Below are 19,422 nucleotides of genomic sequence, written 5' to 3'. Positions count from 1 at the left end.
TAAAGATAAATTTATGAAAAATATATATAAATAAAAATGGATGAAAGATAAAACAAAAGCCCAACTTCACATTTCTAAACATAAAACATATTATTAGATAAAAGTATAACAAAAATTGAAGTTTCACTATCACACAACACAAAATAATAAAAATAAAAAAAATAAAAAATAAATCATGGCAACTTCAATATTTAAAAATGTTTAATCAATTCAAATAGAGTGGTTGGCAACTTGGCACCATGAGATAGATACTGATGAGATAAGAGGCCAATTGGTGGTGTGGTGGAGATTGCGCGCTTATCCATTGAAGACCTCTCCCTTACAAGAATTGATTTTGCCCCAAAAGTATTAGACTATTAACCCCTGTGCCAGAAAACCCAACAAGAACAGAGAAAATGGCAGGAGTTTCAGTTCCAACAGGGCTAATGAAGCCCTTAGCAGGCAGATCACTGGGTTGCAGAACGCCATGCCGGGTGGAAAGGCGAGTAGTGATGTGCTCAGCGAGTGAGGGCTCGGAATCGAACAAGGGCATGATTGCATTTGGGAAGAAGATGTCGACAGCCCTGGCTCTGGCGGCGGTGATGACGAGCGGAGCGGCGGTGGGGACAGCGCAGGCGGACATTGCAGGGCTGACTCCCTGCAAGGAATCCAAGGCCTTCGAGAAGAGGGAAAAGCAGGCCCTAAAGAAGTTGCAGAACAGCCTCAAGGCTTACGCCCCTGAGAGTGCTCCTGCCCTGGCAATCAAGGCCAGTATTGAGAAGACAAAGCGCCGATTCGACAATTATGGGAAAGAGGGGCTGCTCTGTGGCACTGATGGCCTGCCCCACCTGATTGTCGATGGCGACCAGGCCCATTGGGGAGAATTCATCACTCCTGGCCTCCTCTTTTTGTATATTGCTGGATGGATTGGGTGGGTTGGGCGCTCCTACCTCATTGCTGTTCGCGCTGAGAAGAAACCCACCGAGAAGGAGATCATCCTTGATGTTCCTCTTTACGCCCGCATCATCGGCCGAGGGTTTATCTGGCCTCTTGCTGCTGCCAATGAGTTCCTCAGTGGCAAGCTCATTGAGGACGATGCCAACATTACTGTTTCTCCCAGATAAATTTTCAATCTCACCCATCCTTTTGTATTTGATCCTTGTGTTTTCTTTTGGACTCCATGATGCTGCTATTTCTGTTTCTGTTCCAGATGCTCTGATGTAACTTCTGAAAATGTGTATTCTTTCTTGGTTCTTCATGCTCTTACCTACAACATTATATTACCTGAATTTCACTTATACATTTTAAATTTTGTTTGACAGTAAAGTCACCACACCCACTGGGTGACCTAGCGTTTTTTATTTTGAGTCAAATTCTTAAAGAGATTTGGGTGCACTGGCGCTTACATACCTATCATGTTTTTGTGAATTTAATTAGTTAGATTATATACCAATGACAATGAATTTCATGTTCTATCACTTCATTACATTATTTGAATTTTTAGGCGGAAGGCGGAGTAAATTCACTATGGATGCTGAATTTTTAGGCGAAAGGCGTATTAAACTCAATCAGGATGGATGCAAAAATAGATTATATACCAATGACAATGAATTTCATGTTCTATCACTTCATTACATTATTTGAATTTTTAGGCGGAAGGCGGAGTAAATTCACTATGGATGCTGAATTTTTAGGCGAAAGGCGTATTAAACTCAATCAGGATGGATGCAAAAATGTCATTCAATAAATACAAAGAAGTATTAAACAGGAAAAACAGGGAAAAACTATTTTATTATTAATTTTAATTTTATTTATTTATTTTTATTTTTCTTTTTAATTATCTCAATCTAGTTGAAAGCATTTCTAGATAAAATCCACATGTTTAAAGATAAGGATAAGAATGAATATAAGATAAAAAAAAATATGATAAGAATAATTTAATATTAAAAGTGAGTTTTTTAATTTTTTTAGAAAGTTTAATGGAAACATATAAATAATAATATAATCACATCTTAATATAATTTAATATTAATTACAATATAACAATATTATAATAATATAATAAATTTTTCAATAGAATAATGAACAAATATGATATCTTTAACTTATTTCACCTATATTTCTATAAGTATGCTAGTACTTATACATGTTACATATTGTTTGATAGTATAGTCACCACATCCACAAGGTCAAGGTCTAGCATTCTTTTAATTTTTGAGTCAAAATCTTAAAGAGATTTAAGGCACTATTATTTAGATCTTGGGAATGGCATAGGAACTCATTGGACTTTGAGAATGAGAAATTGGAGTAAAAAAAATGTAGTTCCGTCTTATCTCCAAAATGATATTTGAATATTTCTTAGAAATTATGACAAAGGTTTTACTTTTACTATTTCATTTGATTTTAATTTTGTTGAAAACTTTTGTTGGCTTGCATGAGATTTTTCTTGTCTTAATTGTATTTGAGGATTGGCTTGCATGAGAATTTTCTTGTCTTAATTGCATTTGAGGACTCTGACAAGCAAGAAATTAAGTGTTAATATCACAAAAAAGTAAATATTACTCCTTTGAAAAAAAAAATTACTCAAGAAAAATATAATATCCTCAACAAAGACAAATTTAATAATAACAATGTTACAAGAAAAAGAAAGTCCAACCTTGACAATATGACAAACAAGAAATTAATGTATCAAAACAATCATGATGCATTGCATGCCAATAAATCTAGTTTAACTAGTGACTTTGAAAGATACCAAGAAATTAAAAAATAAGCAAATATACTCTAATTTTGCTAACTTATGAATCTACAAACTCAAAAAAATGGAGACATTAGATCATCTTCTTTCATCAAGCCATGGTTTTGTTTTGAGTTCACAAATTGGTCTAGTTCAAGGTATATAAATTGAAATTTCTTAGCTTCCTCTCCCTATCCTATGTCTAGTTTTGAATCCATACATATTTAATTAGTCTTGCTCGAGCCATAGCTAATTTCCTATCCATGGAACTATGTCTTTATTCATGTTGTATAACCTATTTCTTACAAACAATATTGAGACTACACTTCAAGTAAGTCATCTTTGACTAGCATGCATAAGACACTTGCATCATTTGTTTATTAACATTATAATGTTGATATCATTTGGCTCAAACTAAAGATTCAACCCAACCAAGTTCCAAAATCTCATGTTCCAAACCAAATCACTACTTGAAAATGTGTTCTAACCAATTTGAAGAGACATGAATCTCAATAGTGAAAGTTGAACTGCAAACTAGGGATTTCTTACAAAGTTATGTTAGAAAATATAATATTCATAGTACCATTCAACAATTTAAAGATCATATAATTTGTGACTTTATGATTCCTCCTTTTTTAAACTACATAAGCAATTATTAAGGTTAAATTAAATTAATGTTTGATAAGTAGCTTTATACATTTCCCGTTTTCTTCAACAAGGAAATCATTCGAGCAATAGTTGTTTTGGGTTTTTCCTTCTCAAAGAAAAATATAATTTGAAATTTTGAAAGAAAAATATTAAACAAGGTATAACTTTGAGTTCCTTCTTTGGGATCATAATTCTAACAAATAATGAGGAATCACCTTCATGATTGTTTTGCATTTTTCTTTGAGCCTCAACCCTCGTTTACCACCTTTTCCTTGTGCTCCACCTTCACATCAACACACAATTAAGGCAATAGAAGGATGAATTCTAAATAAAGAACATACTAGACCATAAAGCTCACATGACCTATGCATGAAAATTGCAATCTTTCCAATCCCCTTATATTTTGCACTCATTTTAATGTTTCCCTTTCTTAGGTGTTTTAACCCCTTGTTTAGTATCAATTCATTATTATCCTTTTTCTTTTCCCTTTCCTATGTGTTTTTTTTTGTTGCTCAGCTCTTAAATCCCCTACTTATTCTTCTCATGGAGTGATTATCCTTTCCTAACCCCCACATTTAATGCTTGCGGATATCCTCATGTATAAATTAGTAAACTCTTCCCTTTCCTATCCTAAAATATTGGTTTTTATAGACTACCTTGAAATAATATCACAACACTTTGATAGGTCAATACCACCCATTAAAGGGTATAGGGTGGCATCGTTGACCTTATCTCCTCTTACCACCAAAATAGTCTGTAATATTCATTCATTAATACCTAATATGTTTTCATCTCCCTCTTACTTGGCTATCATCCATAAACCTATAAATAATCATCTCTTTTCCCTCATTTCAAACATCATGTAAGTTATCAATTTTATTCTCTTTTCTTATTTTGGACTAATATTTTCTCTTGCATTAGTGTTCTTGGAGAAATATTTCTTTGAAGAAATGTTGTGGCTGCCCTTTGAAAGTGAAAAGACCAAGCATGCAAACAACATACACATGGCCAACTAACATCTCTTGCCAAGATTAGGACATTGATTTGGATGAACTGTCAGACATGGGAAGGATGCGTCCAGATGGCAAAGATAATGGATGTGACTAAAAAGGTGGCAAAAAAGACCAAATGGAAGTGCAAAGTATGCAGATAAAGCAGTACTTCTTAGATTTGATTAGCACAACATGGATGGGTGTTTGGTTAATACGTGAGTCAAGAAGAAGCTCGGATTGACGGGAAAAACTCAAGATACGGGGGAAAGCTTAGTGTAATCGGATAAAAGCTTAGTGTGATGGGCTAAGCTCAGTGTGATGGAATAAAACTCAAAGTCATGGGATAAAAGCTCAATGTGTTGGGTCAATCCTCATTCATGGTTTGGAATACAACTTATCATCTCAATGGGAGGAGAAGGCAATGGAGGACCATTGAAAGGATGTGAGAGTATGATTAGGGTGAAGAGTGTCTGCATGGATAGGAGAGGGGAGATAGGCCTAGCATGAATAGGTGATGGAAGAGAATTAATGGTTGTTATCACTGGTGGAGTATGGATGCGAGACAAGATGCAAGAAGATAAATGCAAGGAAGTGAGCTATGAGCGTCCAAAGAGGGGGTGGATTTGACTTATTTACCTTGACACCTGAGAATGGGTTTTCACCAAGTTACTTACCCATAGTGCCACAAAGTGGTTTTCACTAATGGACAAAATTATTTTTCTTTACTTTTTTTATTTTTTCATGTTTTTGTATTTTTTTAATGCTTTTTAAAAAAAAATTTATTAATTGATTTTTGTTATATTTTTGTACTTTTTTATGCTTTTTTTTTTTTTTGAAAACTGGTACTCTAAATATCAAGCATAGAATTTCTTCAAGTGGAGGATGTTCATAGGCTCATCTAAGGGTTCTCCTTTCAGGGGTAGCCAACTGGTAAGCTCAAAAACCATACTTTGCAATGATGGCATAAGATCCAAGCCAATTAGGCTCGAACTTGCCTTTCTTTTCTCATTCCTGAAGATTTCTCTATTTTTCCATGAGAATAAGATCATCGATGTCAAACTCTCGGGTTTGAACTTTCTTGTTGTAATTGAGTCGGAGGCGATTCTAATAAGGGCCTTGAGATGTCGTTCATCTAATAATTCAAGCTCATGTAATCTCGCCACTCTAAATTCTTTTTTATGGAGGATGTTCTAAAGGGACACTCGAAGTGAGGGGATCTTGATCTCAAGGGGGAGGACTGCTTTGAAACCGAAGACTAGGGAGTACGCTGTGGCTCCTATGGGTGTGCAAATGTTTGTGAAGTAAGCCCAAATGGCGGGATGGAGTTGCAAGTGCCAATCACGACCAGCTTTCATTGATTGTATCTTTCAAGATCTTGATAAGAGTTTTGTTTGAAGCCTCATCTTGACCATTACCTTACAAGTAATATGGAGTGGAAAAGCAATGTTGAATTTCTGGCATAGTTCCTTGACATCCTAATTTTTAAATGGTCTACCATTGTCGATAATTATAACCTTAGGGATTTCATAGCAGTAGATTAAGGTAATTTAGGATAAATTTAGCGATTTGTTTGCTAGTGGTAAAGGTGAGTGGTACGGTTTCCACCCACTTGGTAAAGTATTTTGTGGCGATGATTATGAATTTGGGGCCATTGGATGAGGTGGGGTGGATTTTACCTATGAGATCGAGCCCCCACTATGAGAAGGGTCAGGGTGTAATGAATGGTTGCAAATCTTGAGAAGGTGCATGAATCTTGTCACCATGTTTCTGACAAGGCACACATTTCTTGACATAGTGATATGCATCTTGTTCCATTGTGGGTCAGTAATCCAGTGTGTAAGAGCTTCTTAGCTAAAGTGAGGTTGCTACCACAGATACCTTTGTGTACCTCACGTAGTGCTCGTTCAGCCTCCTCCATGTCTAAACACCTTAGGAGGGTTCCATCGAAGTGCCTTCGAAATAGGGTATCTCCAAGAATAGTGTAATGAGCGAATCGATGAATGAAAGTTTGTTGTTGGGTTTTAGTAAGGTAAGGGGGAATGGTGTTGTTGTGAAGGTAGGCGTAGGTCTCTTGTGTTAGACAACTCAGATAACTAGAGGACAACTGAGAGGGGGGTTGGGGGGGGGGGGGTGAATCAATTGTCAACAGATTATAGAACTTTAAGCATTAAATCCTTATTATCAGAATATATAAACCAAAAACCGGAATAACAGATATAACAGTTAAGTAGAAATATAAACCACAAAACATTTACCAACCATCCACAAAAGATAACACAAAGATTTGTATGTGGAATACCCGGTAAAGGGAAAAACCACGGTGGGAAGCCTACCCACAGTCAAAAAATACTTTTGCAGTAAGCATGTGATTACAATAAGAGGGTCTGCACATGCAGGAAGGCCAACAACCTAGGGCGCAGTGCTCATCACAAAAGGAGCCTCACTAACTACAAAATAAATCTAGACTACTACCAGAAGAAGAATGAACTGCAAGAATATCATCTCCTATGCTTGAGTACAGTTCTGGTTAAGCTCACTACCGGAGGTCTTAAACCTCTTTCACCAACCCAATTCGATCACCTATGATCGACCAAAAACCTCTGCATATGATTACAACTTTATTCACACATAGATAATCCCATAACCATAATCCCATGATCTACAAAGATATCTTACATCATATTTATACCAACCCGGGACCTAAACAATTAGGTCGGCCACCTAAAATATATTAATACAATAAATTCATAACTTAAACCCGTAATCTAATGATCAACCAAGTTGGCTTGAGACCAAAACAACATAATCCAATCAATAAACCCAACCGGTAACGCATCGGGATCATCCACCAACACGTTACATAAACCAGTCCATAACCTAGCCAAATAAGATAGCATTAGGTCCAGACCCAAATCCAACACCATCGATCAATAGGAACATGAACAAGATAACCAACAACATCCCAAAAGCCATCTAGAATCCACGCCAACACCACTTATCATGTGCATCAAAAGGTCTTCAACAGAGCTTTGCCGACATAACCCTTACCGGTGACCAAAAGGTTTACTAGAACAAATGATAGCTCCTGAGTCATCAAATCCCAAACCAACTAATTGTGATACCCATTTCAATAGCGTGAATGACATATTGAAACCAAATCCACAAGCCAAAACATACCAGAGCATACCAGATCAATATCATAAACCAACCACTCTATCGGAACCTACTGGAAGCCAATAAACAACCAAAACAGTCGATGTTGCCATCAATGACAAAACATCAATGCAACACATAATCAATTCCTCCAATTGCCAACATCTTGATACCAAGGAGAGTCGATACCAACAAAGACACACACCATGTCGGACTTAGGGACATCGTATGTTGGGACTAGAAGATGCTCAACCAGGAATTCACATTTTTTACTATTTTTCGACATCTGTAAGAGGGAGCCAATAGTAGCCATGGCGTTTGCAACTCTATTGTTTGTCTAAGGGATCTTCTCAAACATGATGAAATTGAAGTGTTGATTAAAGGTTTCTACCATGCGACGATAGGGTAGTAGCTTGTCATCTTTAGTTTGATACTCATTGTTGAATTGCTTAATGACACGTTGGGGGTCTCCATAGACATGTAGGCCAATGATCTTCTACGAAATAGCAAGGCAAAAACTAGTAATTAGAGCTTCATAATCCGCAATAGTATTTGTGCATGTGAAAGCTATCTTGTAGGACTTGGGTATACAATCTCCTTGAGGGGTGATCAATAAAATGCATTTTCCCAATCCATGTTGCGTGCAAGAGCCATCAAAGTAAAGTTGCCATTTAGTAGACTGTGTGATTGTCATGATGGAGTCATCCATAAATTCTACAATGAGGGGGTGGTCTCCTTGTAGACGGGAGTCGACCAACTGGTCAGCTATTACTTGCCCTTTGATCGCTTTCAGGTCCACATATTCAATGTTGAACTTGCTCAACAACATAACCCAGTTAGCAATGTGTTCTATGAGAGTGGTCCTTGAGAGTAGATACTTGAGGGGTCTATCTTTGCAATGAGATTGGTTGTGTGGTTGAGCATATAATGGCAAAGCTTTTGAGTATTGAAAACAACTACAAGGCATGCTCGTTCAATTAGAGTATAACTGAGCTCATAACCTAATAGTGTGCGGTTGATGTAGTAGATGACACGCTCTTTACCCTGATCATCAGTTTGTGCAAGTAATTCCCCCAGGACCACTGAGGTAGTTGAGATGTACAGAAGCAGTGGTTGTTTGGGAATAGGAGGCATTGATACTGGAGGAGATGCCAAATATTCTTTAAGTTTGTCAAAGGCTTTCTGGCACAAACAATCCCACTGAAACTTGGTGTCCCTACATAGGAGGTGGGCAAATGGATGGCACTTGTTTGTGAGTTGTGCTATAAATCGTTGAATGGATTTAAGCTTACTCTGTAGATTGCGGAGCTACTTGAGTGTCCTAGAAGGAGGCATTTCCTCTGTGTAACATAATAAATCCCAACAGATTTGCAGATGTAACACCAAACACATATTTTTTGGGGTTGAGCTTTAGCTTATAATTTTCCAATCTCTCAAAGATCCTTCTTAAGATGGGAATGTGTTTTTCACGTGTTTTTAATATGCCCAAGAGATCGTCCACATAGTCTTCCATGATGTCATGCAGGAGGTCATGGAAAATGGTATTCATTGCTCTCTGATATGTGGCGTCTGCATTCTTTAACTCAAAAGGTATGACCTAATAGCAGAATTTTCCCTAGGGAGTGGTGAAAGTTGTTTTGTGTTGATCCTCGGCGACAATTTTACTTTGGTTATAGCCAGAGAAACCATCCATTAAAGAAAGCATCTCGTGCCTGACCGTAAGATCAACAATCATGTTAATGTTTGGTAGGGGAAAATCGTCCTTAGGACAGACTTTGTTAATATCTCTAAAGTCTATGCAAATGCGTATGCCCCCATTGGGCTTGCCAACTCGTACAATGTTTGAGACCCACTCAATGTAGTCAAAGGGTCTAATGAAACCAACATCAAGCATCTTTTGTAGTTAGACATTGACAAGTAAAGCAATATGAGGGTACATTTTGCAGATTTTTTGTTTGATCAACTTTGCATTTGGTCCGACAACAAGGTTGTGCATTACTACCTTTGGATATAAGCCCGGCTTGTCAGCATAAGACCAAGCAAAGTTGATTTGTGTCTCATTAAGAAAGTTTATAGTGTTTTGCTTCTCCTAATCTGTGAGGACTTAGCAACAAGCACATTCTTCGAATTGTCCTCAGTACCCATGTTGATGGTGTTGGTTTCTTGAATCAACAAGGATGATCTTTCCAGTAGTGGGGGAAACATGGTAGGTACGTCAAGTCCCTCATCTTCTAGCACCTAATCCAGGTTTTCACAAGAAGATATGCTCTTTGTTTTTACTTTTTCCATGTCCGAAGGTGCCTCAGAGAGTTTTTCATTAGGGGACTTTTGATTTCTCTTTTCATTTTCACTTTTGCGACTGAGGGAGTTGACCTGACTACCAAAGTATGCCTCCTTGTTTATTTGGATTCCATTCAAAGTCGTGTGATCTTCAAGGTCTCACATATTTAGTAATGCCAAGAGCGCATTGTCATCAACACAAATGTCAAGGGTGGGTGGGGCCCTTGTTGGTCCCAATCAACGAGTTATGGGTATACAAGTGGAAGGTTTGATGGGGTGGAAGGAATGATAGGGTGATAGTGTTTACATAGGCTTTGTCAAAAAGGTCATCAAGATATTCGAAGGGCACTTCATGGAATTCCTCTTCATCAGAGTCATCGATGTCAGAGGGAGGGTCTGTTGGAGCACCAGTGATGGTAACTTTAGGCATTGGAGAGTAACCCAAGCCCCTATTGTATTTGTACAAAGCTAGTGAGATGGGTGTTTTACTTCCTTGCTCCGTAGGTCCAAGACCATGTCCTTTATAACCCATATTTTCTACTATAGTTGATGTCTTATGATACATTTTTGTACGAATGTCTACCAGTTCTTCATTTTTCGTCTCAATAGAGCCGAGAGGTGACATCAGTTTCAAGACTCTCTTCATCAAGTGGACCTCACTGTTGAAAGGTGGTTTTCTTGCATTTCATGGTAGGTTTCTTCTGAATCTCATTTTCCTTGGGCCTACCAAAATATTTTGGAGGGAGATGTCCCACATAAATTGCATTTTGAAGAGTATATTATCCACAACCATTGCCAACAATGTTGACCTTGATCTCAAGTTGGGTGGAAGTGGATGTGATGGTGGAAGTGTTGGATGGTGGTGGCGAAGTAGGTGTGTTGAGTGGACAATGGTAGCGATGTTTTCCTTCATGGATTTTGCAATATTGAAAAGGCTATGGATCAGCTAGAATAGTGATTTCTCTACCATTGTATGAGAATTTCAAGCATTGATGGTAGGTGGATGGAATGGATCCATGGTCGGCCAAGGAGGATATTGTAGGGGAGATCAAGGTCCAACACCTGACAAGTAGTCTCAACTGTTGCAAGTACCACTTGAAGAGACAATATGATAGTACCATTTGAGACTCGTTCTGCATCATCATATGCCTTTATTGTGATCTTATCGAATATATCAACTAGATCTTTAGAAAGTCCCAATTGTTTGATCAATTTGTATGTACAAAGATTTAGGCCAAATCCCCCATCTATAAGGACTCTCTATATTTTGTGTTTATGTATAATGGCTTCAATATGAAGGGGTTTATTATGCAAAGGATCAAAAGATGGAGCATCTTTGGAGGTAAAACCAAGTGGTGTTGGGAAGTGAGATTTCCTACCAGTGCCTTGGATTGAGCAACATTTAATATTGTTAGGAACACAAGATTCCAAAAGGGAATGTTCAAGGATCTCTTTATGGACAAGTGAGGTCTTGAGAAGATCAAGGATGGAGATCTATGTAGGTATCTTGGCGAGGTGGTCAAGGATGTTGTAGCGGTTAGCGAATGAAGTGGAAGCTTGTGGAGGAGGAGGGGGAGCTCCTTGAATAGTTACTCTCCCTCAACGGGTGATGACACTGCAATCATTTTGTGGAGAAGGATTAGAAGGTGAAGCACCTTGGATGACTATCTTTGCTTGAGGCGGTTTGCTGGATTGTTGAGTAGGAGGGACACCCTAAATGGTTATCCTAGGTTTACGAGCTATTGATGCGAGGACAACTCCTTGGATAGTGATGTTGTTAACATGGGTATCAACAGGTTCAATGCGGCTTACCATGGAGTCAAATCCAACGATGTTATTCATATAGTCATATGGAACCGAATGAGATTATGAGCCTTTATCCTTACCATGCTTGGGGAAAGTGTCCTAATACAACTTAAGCCTATCATTGGAATTTTTGGGCTTATCAACGGCAACCTCAACATCACCCTTGTCAATAAGGTCTTGAATGTAGTTCTTAAGTTTCATACACTTTTGTGTATCATGGCCCTGGACACAGTGGTACTCACAATATTCGTTCTCATTATACCACTTGGGTTTAGGTTGGTTAGCCCCATATGGACAAGTCATGGGAAAGACCATAGCACCAGCCTCGACAAGCTTTTGGAAGACAATCTCAAGAGGTTCAACAAGTGGAGTGTATTCGCACTAAGGTTGGTTATTAGGATGAGATGATCAACCTAGAATGGAGATATTGTTGCGAGGTTTGGATTGGTTTTGTGAGTCGGATTGATTGTTGGTTTTATTATTGGTGGTGGTAGGATTGGTTGAGATAGTCATAGTTTGGACACATTTAGCATCATTGACAATATTTTTATTCTTGGACCAAAATCTAGGCTTGTCATTGGATGAAGAAGACTCTTGGGAGTCTTTTTGATAGGGCTTTAGGACGCCTTGTTCTAGGAAGACTCGTTCTGATGCTATACCTTTCTTAGTGACTTGTTCAAAAGATTCAAGAAACTAACAACTCAAAGGATGAGACATTTCAGGGACAATATTACATTGAAACAACTCAATCTGATAGGATTTAGGTAATGTCCCATGGAAACTTCATAATAAGATGTCACCACCTTTGCAAAACGTTGGCAAAGCTCTCTCCAGTCCTTTGCTTTATGTTGCATAGGTATATCTATAAAGTCCTCAATTGTACTCCCTTACAATTTGATCCACATTTCGGTCCTCATCTCAGAGATCATGTCCCAAAGTCGGACTAGGACCTAATTCTGCTCGTACCATTCAATTCTAGCTTCATTTTCACTTTTCACATCACATGGCCACTTGATTCTAGCCCTAAAATAGGGTAGGACCAGAGCGTGGCATCGTCTTGGTCCTCTCAAATAGGACCTTGATTTTGCCCCTTTTAATGATCATAATGAGCTATCGAGATTGTGATCTCCATGTTGGCCTATGTCAAAAAAATGAGGTTTTTTTCAATAGGCAAGTATATAAGGAGGTCCATGCCTCTCATTTGATCATAATAGGAGGATAATAGACGAATCATAAAGCATCCATTCAAGCAATCTATCATTCAATCATTGAAGCATTCATCATCAAGCATCTCTAAGGGTCTTCAAGGTTGCATATTCTTCATTCATCCATTGTGGAGAAATATTACTTCATTCATATGCAAGCATGTGTGTGTGATTAGGGTTTTATCATGTTCATGCCATTTCATACAACATATGTGATTACAGTAAAGAAGAAAAGCTTAATTATCAGTCATTGCAAATCTGAGGACATCTTTCCATCATTTATTTTAGTATTTGCAATATTTCATTCAAGGTTAATTCCTAATCCGGGGTTTGACTTAGGAAAGTCCTATCCCCAACCTATTTCCCCTTCTTTCTGTGTGTAGGAAACAGGTATGGAGTCGCAATCTTCAGAATAAGCATTATTTACAATCATGAATCAATCTCCCTTTGGAGTGTGAAAAGTTCAGAGGACTAGAGTGACGAGCACCATGGTCCCGACATTTTAGGAGCTCTTTCTAGGAATAGGTCTGAGTCTGCTTACATTGCTTAGATCCAGGTTCATAGCTCAGTTCGACGACTGTAGCTTATTGTTTTCACATTTTTATCTTCATTTCCAACACTTTTACCCTAATTTCAACAATTCAACTCACAAAAGAGTGTTTATCAACTCTTCCCCCCGAATCCAATTAGAATTTTCATGTCCTAATCCTTGTTGGTTGGTGATTAGATCTATTGGATTGGATCCTCTTTTGAATGTAATGGTCTTTAAGCCACAAAATTAGTTGTTTTCATCCTTCTTGGCGTGGAAACCCTAATTTTCCACCACTATATTTTGGTGGACACAAATCCTTACACCCTTAATTCTGATTTATGTTCTCAGATCTAAGTGTTTATGCAATTTTAAATTCAAATTTACATTTATAGGTTTAATTTCCAATTAAATTTCAAAAATTTAGAGGTTAAATTCACAAAAACCCTAGTTTTTAATTCTAAAATTGAACTTGTGGTTTGTCTAATTTGGATTGATTGTTCCAGATCTGACTTAGATGCATTTCAAAATTCAAATTCAAATTCTTGGATCTCATTTTAATCAAGTTACATAAATTTAGAAGTTTAATTCATAAAAACCCTAATTTATTTTGTTTAATTTGATTTGTGGGTTGCTTCATTTTTTTCAAATCAATTTTCAGATATGATTTTAAATATTTATAATGGCATTTAATAGATCTGATTTATTTTCTATTTCACATATGATTACCTTTCTTTTCACTTATATTTACCAAAATCATGTGTTGGATAATGGCTTCTTTCATTTCACATTGCTTCTTTTTATTCATTGCGCTTTCATATATTGTCTTTATCGAGTTTCCAAATTCCTTCCTTTCAATCAATTTGATCTCAAAGCTTCCATTTATAGTGCATGTTATTTGATGATCATGTTTTTAGAAAAATGCACTTCATATGTACATCACCTCAAAGCTTTTGTAGATCCCAATTCTAGAGATGCTAACAAAAAACCTAATATTTGTACCTCTCCTAAGGTATCTAATGGGAATGAAGAACAAGCTAACACTCCTATCAATGATCTTTCTAATAGAGATCAAGCATTGAAGAGCAACATGACACCATCTTCTCCTCATACGCATACCCTAGCGTAAGGGGAGCAAGATCAAAATATTGGTGTTTTCATCTCTCTAGATCCTCATTATTCTCCTAGAGCCTATCTTAGTCATCAAAACATTTGTAAAGAAGATGATGTTATGCATTTTATTCATGATCTATCTCCCAACATAACATTAAGAAAATATGAAGCTTTAGATGATAAGGATCTTCCTTCCCAATCTTAAAAAAGGATATGCATGATGAAAGAAAGGAAAATCCTCCTCCACAAGATATTCCTTCTTCATCTACTAATCCCTTTGTTCTTTCTAAACACACTTACACTGCAATCTTCAAATAAATTTATTATAATGTTCCTCCACTTTTTTTATTTAAAGATTCCTATAGGAGTGGCTTTAACATAATATCAAAACAAGGTTTTAGAGGATGAGGACTTGGAAATATTGAACAAGGAATTCGAGTCCCTATAAACCCTCCTACACAAACTAGTATAGAAGGCCTAGTAAATGATCATAAATCTCCTATGGATGACCTCCTTAGGATTCAAGACTTGAAAGAGCGTCTTTCAATACAACAAGGCATTTGTGCAACTAAAACCGCTTCTTCTTCAAACCCTCCTTTTTGTTCATATCACCAAACTAATGATCACACTACCTATGATTGTCCTAATTTTCAGAATGGAATGAAAGGACTTATTGATAGTGGCAAAGTTAAAATCATAAATGACAATTGTTCTTCTTCTAACAATCCTAATTCTACATCACAAGAGACAAAGCCTATTTTCGTTGATGATCAAGAAAGGCTATCAACTAGAATCTTTTGGAAACTAAATGATGACAAGAATTTTGTTTTTCCTTTTGTAAAATTCAAAAAAAAACATAAAGAAGGTGATGAGAATTGTCTTTTTCATCGTAGTTATCGCCATTCTCTTGGAAAATGTAAAGCATTTAAGGAATTTATTCAAGAACAATCCGATAAAGCTCAAATAAATCTTTTAACTGATATTGCTCTCTTTCTTGGTGAGAAAGTAGTGCCTTAGCACTCTTCTCACCCTCCATGTTGCTCCTCACCCTATGGCACAAGTAGTTAACTTAATTGGGGGCTCTTTGTCATAAGAGGTGATGTTTTTTCAATCACGAACATCTTGGGGAAGCAACATGGTTCGTTCTTGCCTCTATACTTGGGGGGAAAGAGCCTTATCCTCCTCTCTCTCTTTAACTAAAGTTCACTATTCCCTTTAGGGGTTGCATTTCTGATATCTTTTCTTGCATGAAATGGTATGTCTCTTATTCCTCCTTGGGGGAATTTGTGGCCTTTCTTTCTTTCTCCCTTTCTCTTTGAAGATTAGCTCTTCTTTAGAGTTGCATTTCACATATATAAATATCTTTTCTTTCATTGAATATTCCTGCATGTGAGTACATTGTGCATTTGCTATGTTAATCTCTCCTTAGAGGTTGTGTAATTCTTCTCATTGTCCTTACACTTGGGGGCAATTATTTCTCTCTTTCTCTCTTTTTTCTAAGGATCTACTTTTCCTTTGTTGAGTGGTGTTTGTGATTTGATGTCATTCCTTGTGTGAAGTTGTTGTTTGCCCAAGGATTCTCTCTTATACAAGCGGTGTAAGTCCTTGGTTGCAATCTCTTCTTCACTTGGAAATGAATATCCTATTATAAACTTACCCTCTCACATTGGATCAAAAGTGTGTCATCCTTCATCGAGAATTCCTTTCTCCTAGCAATAGAGGGAAGGTATACATTCTTGTTCTCCTTCCCTTCTTTTGGTAGAAGATTTTATGTTTGTTCAAGAACTCCTCTTTGAGGTAGATGTCTTTGAGAAAAGATTTCTTCTCCTCCAAGCATCCTTTTAACACTTCTTGCAAGATATCTCTTTTTCAACTATCTTATCCTTGCTTGAAGAGTTTTTCCTCTTTAGCTTGGATTTTTGACATTGTTGCCTAAAAGGATATCTCCTTGGTATTGAATGCAGGTATCCTTGTTCCTAGATTTCTTAAGACATCAACATAGGGCTATGTTGACATCTTAAGGGGGGGCACCCATATTGCACACTTTGTACCATATTTTTCCATGTCTTAAATGAGGTGTTCATTCTCGAAACCAGAGAAAATAAACTCTTATATGAGATGCTTCACGCTCAAAACTAGATGCAACATTTGATATATGTCTTAGATGAGGTACACATTCTCGAAACCAGAGAAAACAAACTCTTACATGGTATGTCCTCAAAACCAAACATGTATCTGTCTTAGATGGGGTTACACATTCTCAAAACCAGAGAAAAACTCTTACACAAGATGTTCCTGAAACTAGACATTTGCCCCTTGGCATTTTCTTTTTCATTATATGTCTTAAATAGGTTAAAGGACGCTCAACACCAGAGGAAACAAACTCTTATACGAGGTGTTGTACACTTGAAACCAGACATCACTTACACACACACACGAGGATGAGTGGAACTAGTGGAACATGGTTAGACTATTCCTACCCTCCTCCCCAACATGGATCACCTAGAATAACTTATCTAGGGGCACGTATCCATGTCCTTTCACATAATTCTTCTCATAGATCACCTAGAAAAACACATTCATTGTGTATTTGTGCTCTCTCTTTCCTTCTTCTCATGAACACATAGCTTTGCTATTGATGGTTCATGGATGATGCATGTTTTTCTCTTTTATGTGACCACTTGTGTTCTTGAGATGGCATTTTTCAAGAATGATATTAGTGGTTGAGACATTTTGATATTGAGGTCTCTTCAACTAGTTGACTTGAGGTCTTGTCTTTGGTTTGTATCTTTTGAGTTGTGTGTATTTTGGATTTTTGGCTTTTTTTTGTCTTTTTTGGCCTTTTTGTTTGCCATTTTGTCTTGTTTTGTGTGCCCTTGCATATGTTTGAATGAGTAATATCCTAAGATTGGGGGTTTGATCCCTCGCAATTAGTGATGTCTTATACCCCTTGTGATCATGCTCCTTGTTGCTCCTCTTCTTCATCTTCCTTTCGACTACTTTACCATGAGTATTTGCATAGGTTCATACTGCCGCTAAAGTGGGGGCTAAATGTAGCATCCTAAATTGTACTCTCTTACAATTTGGTCCACATTTGGGCCCTCATCTTAGCATTCCTGATCCAAGCCGAACTAGGATCTAATTTTGCTCACACCATTCAATTCTAGCTTCATTTTCACTTTTCACATCACATGGCCCCTTGATTCTGGCCCTAAAATGGGGTAGGACCAGGGCGTGGCACCTTGGTCCTCTCAAATAGGACCTTGATTTAGCCCCTTTTAATGACCATAATGAGCTATCGGGATTGTGATCTCCATGTCGGCCTATGTCAAAAAATTAAGGTGTTTTTCGATAGGAAAGTATATAAGGAGGTTCATGCCTCTCATTTGATCGTAACATGAGGATAATAGGTGAATCATAAAGTATCCATTCGATCATTGAAGCATTCATTCTCAAGCATCTCTAGAGGTCTTCAAGGCTGCATATTCTTCATTCATCCATTGTGGAGCAACATTACTTCATTCATATGCAAGCATGTGTGTGTGATTAGGGTTTTTTTTATGTTCATGCCATTTCATACAACATATGTGATTGCATTCAAGAAGAAAAGAATCATTATCAGTCATTACAAATATGAGGTATATCTTTCCATAATTTATTTTAGTATTTGCAATATTTCATTCAAGGTTAATTCCTAAACTGGGGTTTGACTTAGGCAAGCCCCTATCCCCAACCTATTTCCCCTTCTTTTTGTGTGTAGGAAATAGGTACGGAGCTAAGATCTTTAGAATAAGCATTATTTACAGTGACGAATTAATCCCCCTTTAGAGTCTGAAAATTTTGAAGGACCAGGGTGATGGGCACCACTGTCCCGACATTTTTGGAGCTCTTTCTAGAAACAGGTGTTATTTCCTAGCTCAATCCAATTATTGTAGCTTATCGTTTTCACATTTTTATCTTCATTTCCAGCACTTTTACACTAATTCAACAATCAAACTCACAAAAGAGGGTTTATCAACTCTTCCCCCCCCAATCCAATCAGAATTCTTAGTACTAATCTGTGTTGGTTGGTGACTAGATCTTTTGGATTGGACCCTCTTTTGAATGTAATGGTCTCTAAGCCACAAAATTAGCGGTTTTCATCCTTCTTGTGGTGGAAACCCTAATTTTCCATCATTACACAATCATAGAAGTATCACTCTCAATGTTGTACTCATAATGCAACACAAATTTTTCGGCCAGGTGAAGGAATGACTTGATTGAGTATTGGGGTAAAGTCGAGAACCAAGCAAGGGCGGGTCCACTAAGACTCTTGGAAAAGAGCCATTGTAGGTAGATATATTTGTAGGAACCTCTTGACAGGCTATGTAAAATTCACGCACATGTTCCCTAGGGTCACCTTTGCCTTTGTATTTGTTGAATTTAGGCATTTCAAAACCAAGGGGGTATGGAGCCACTGAGATAGAAGGATCATAAGGACAAGGACAAATTTCCTTGAAGGTGTATTATTTCTTGTGGGTTCCATCCTTGAGGTTATTAATAAGATCCCTCATGTCCTGGATTTCCCTCATAAGGTCTAGTTGTTGATTTTGAACATTGGGGATATATTGACTTGAGTTAGACCCTGGGATATGTGTGGACATAGTCGGTATACCACCACCAATATATTGATAAGAGGAGATGGGGGCTTGAGAAGTGATTGGAGGGCATGAAGGAATAATGGCACTGATGGGAGGGAAGCTAGCATTGATGTAATTGGAAGAATTGTGGAGAGGTGCAAATGATCTAGGCGGTTAAGAGATGGGGGGATGAGGGATGCTATTAGGTGCAGATGTCGCAGGTTGTCGATTAAGTATTGTGTTGAGGAGGGATCGATTAGCAAAGTCACCTTCCATGAGAGTGTCAAGGATGGTCCTATCAAAATCCGGAGGTAGTCGAGATCCTTGTTTGATAAGCTTAGTTAAGAAAGCACTAGGAACTATT

The 19,422-nt window shown here is 37.5% G+C and overlaps 1 protein-coding gene across 1 annotated transcript; it reads left to right on the top strand.

The window, feature by feature from the left end:
* Window positions 1–296: 296 nt before the first annotated feature.
* Window positions 297–1,288, top strand: LOC131033859 (photosystem I reaction center subunit III, chloroplastic). Its single transcript, XM_057965153.2, has one exon. It carries the CDS (start codon window positions 396–398, stop codon window positions 1,101–1,103), a length of 708 nt encoding a protein of 235 aa, XP_057821136.1. The 5' UTR covers window positions 297–395; the 3' UTR covers window positions 1,104–1,288.
* The last annotated feature ends 18,134 nt before the right edge of the window (window positions 1,289–19,422 follow it).

Source organism: Cryptomeria japonica, chromosome 2, assembly GCF_030272615.1.
Source record: "Cryptomeria japonica chromosome 2, Sugi_1.0, whole genome shotgun sequence".
NCBI lineage: Eukaryota > Viridiplantae > Streptophyta > Pinopsida > Cupressales > Cupressaceae > Cryptomeria > Cryptomeria japonica.
Note: the sequence above shows the minus strand (reverse complement) of the source record. Positions and strands in the feature narration are given on the sequence as shown.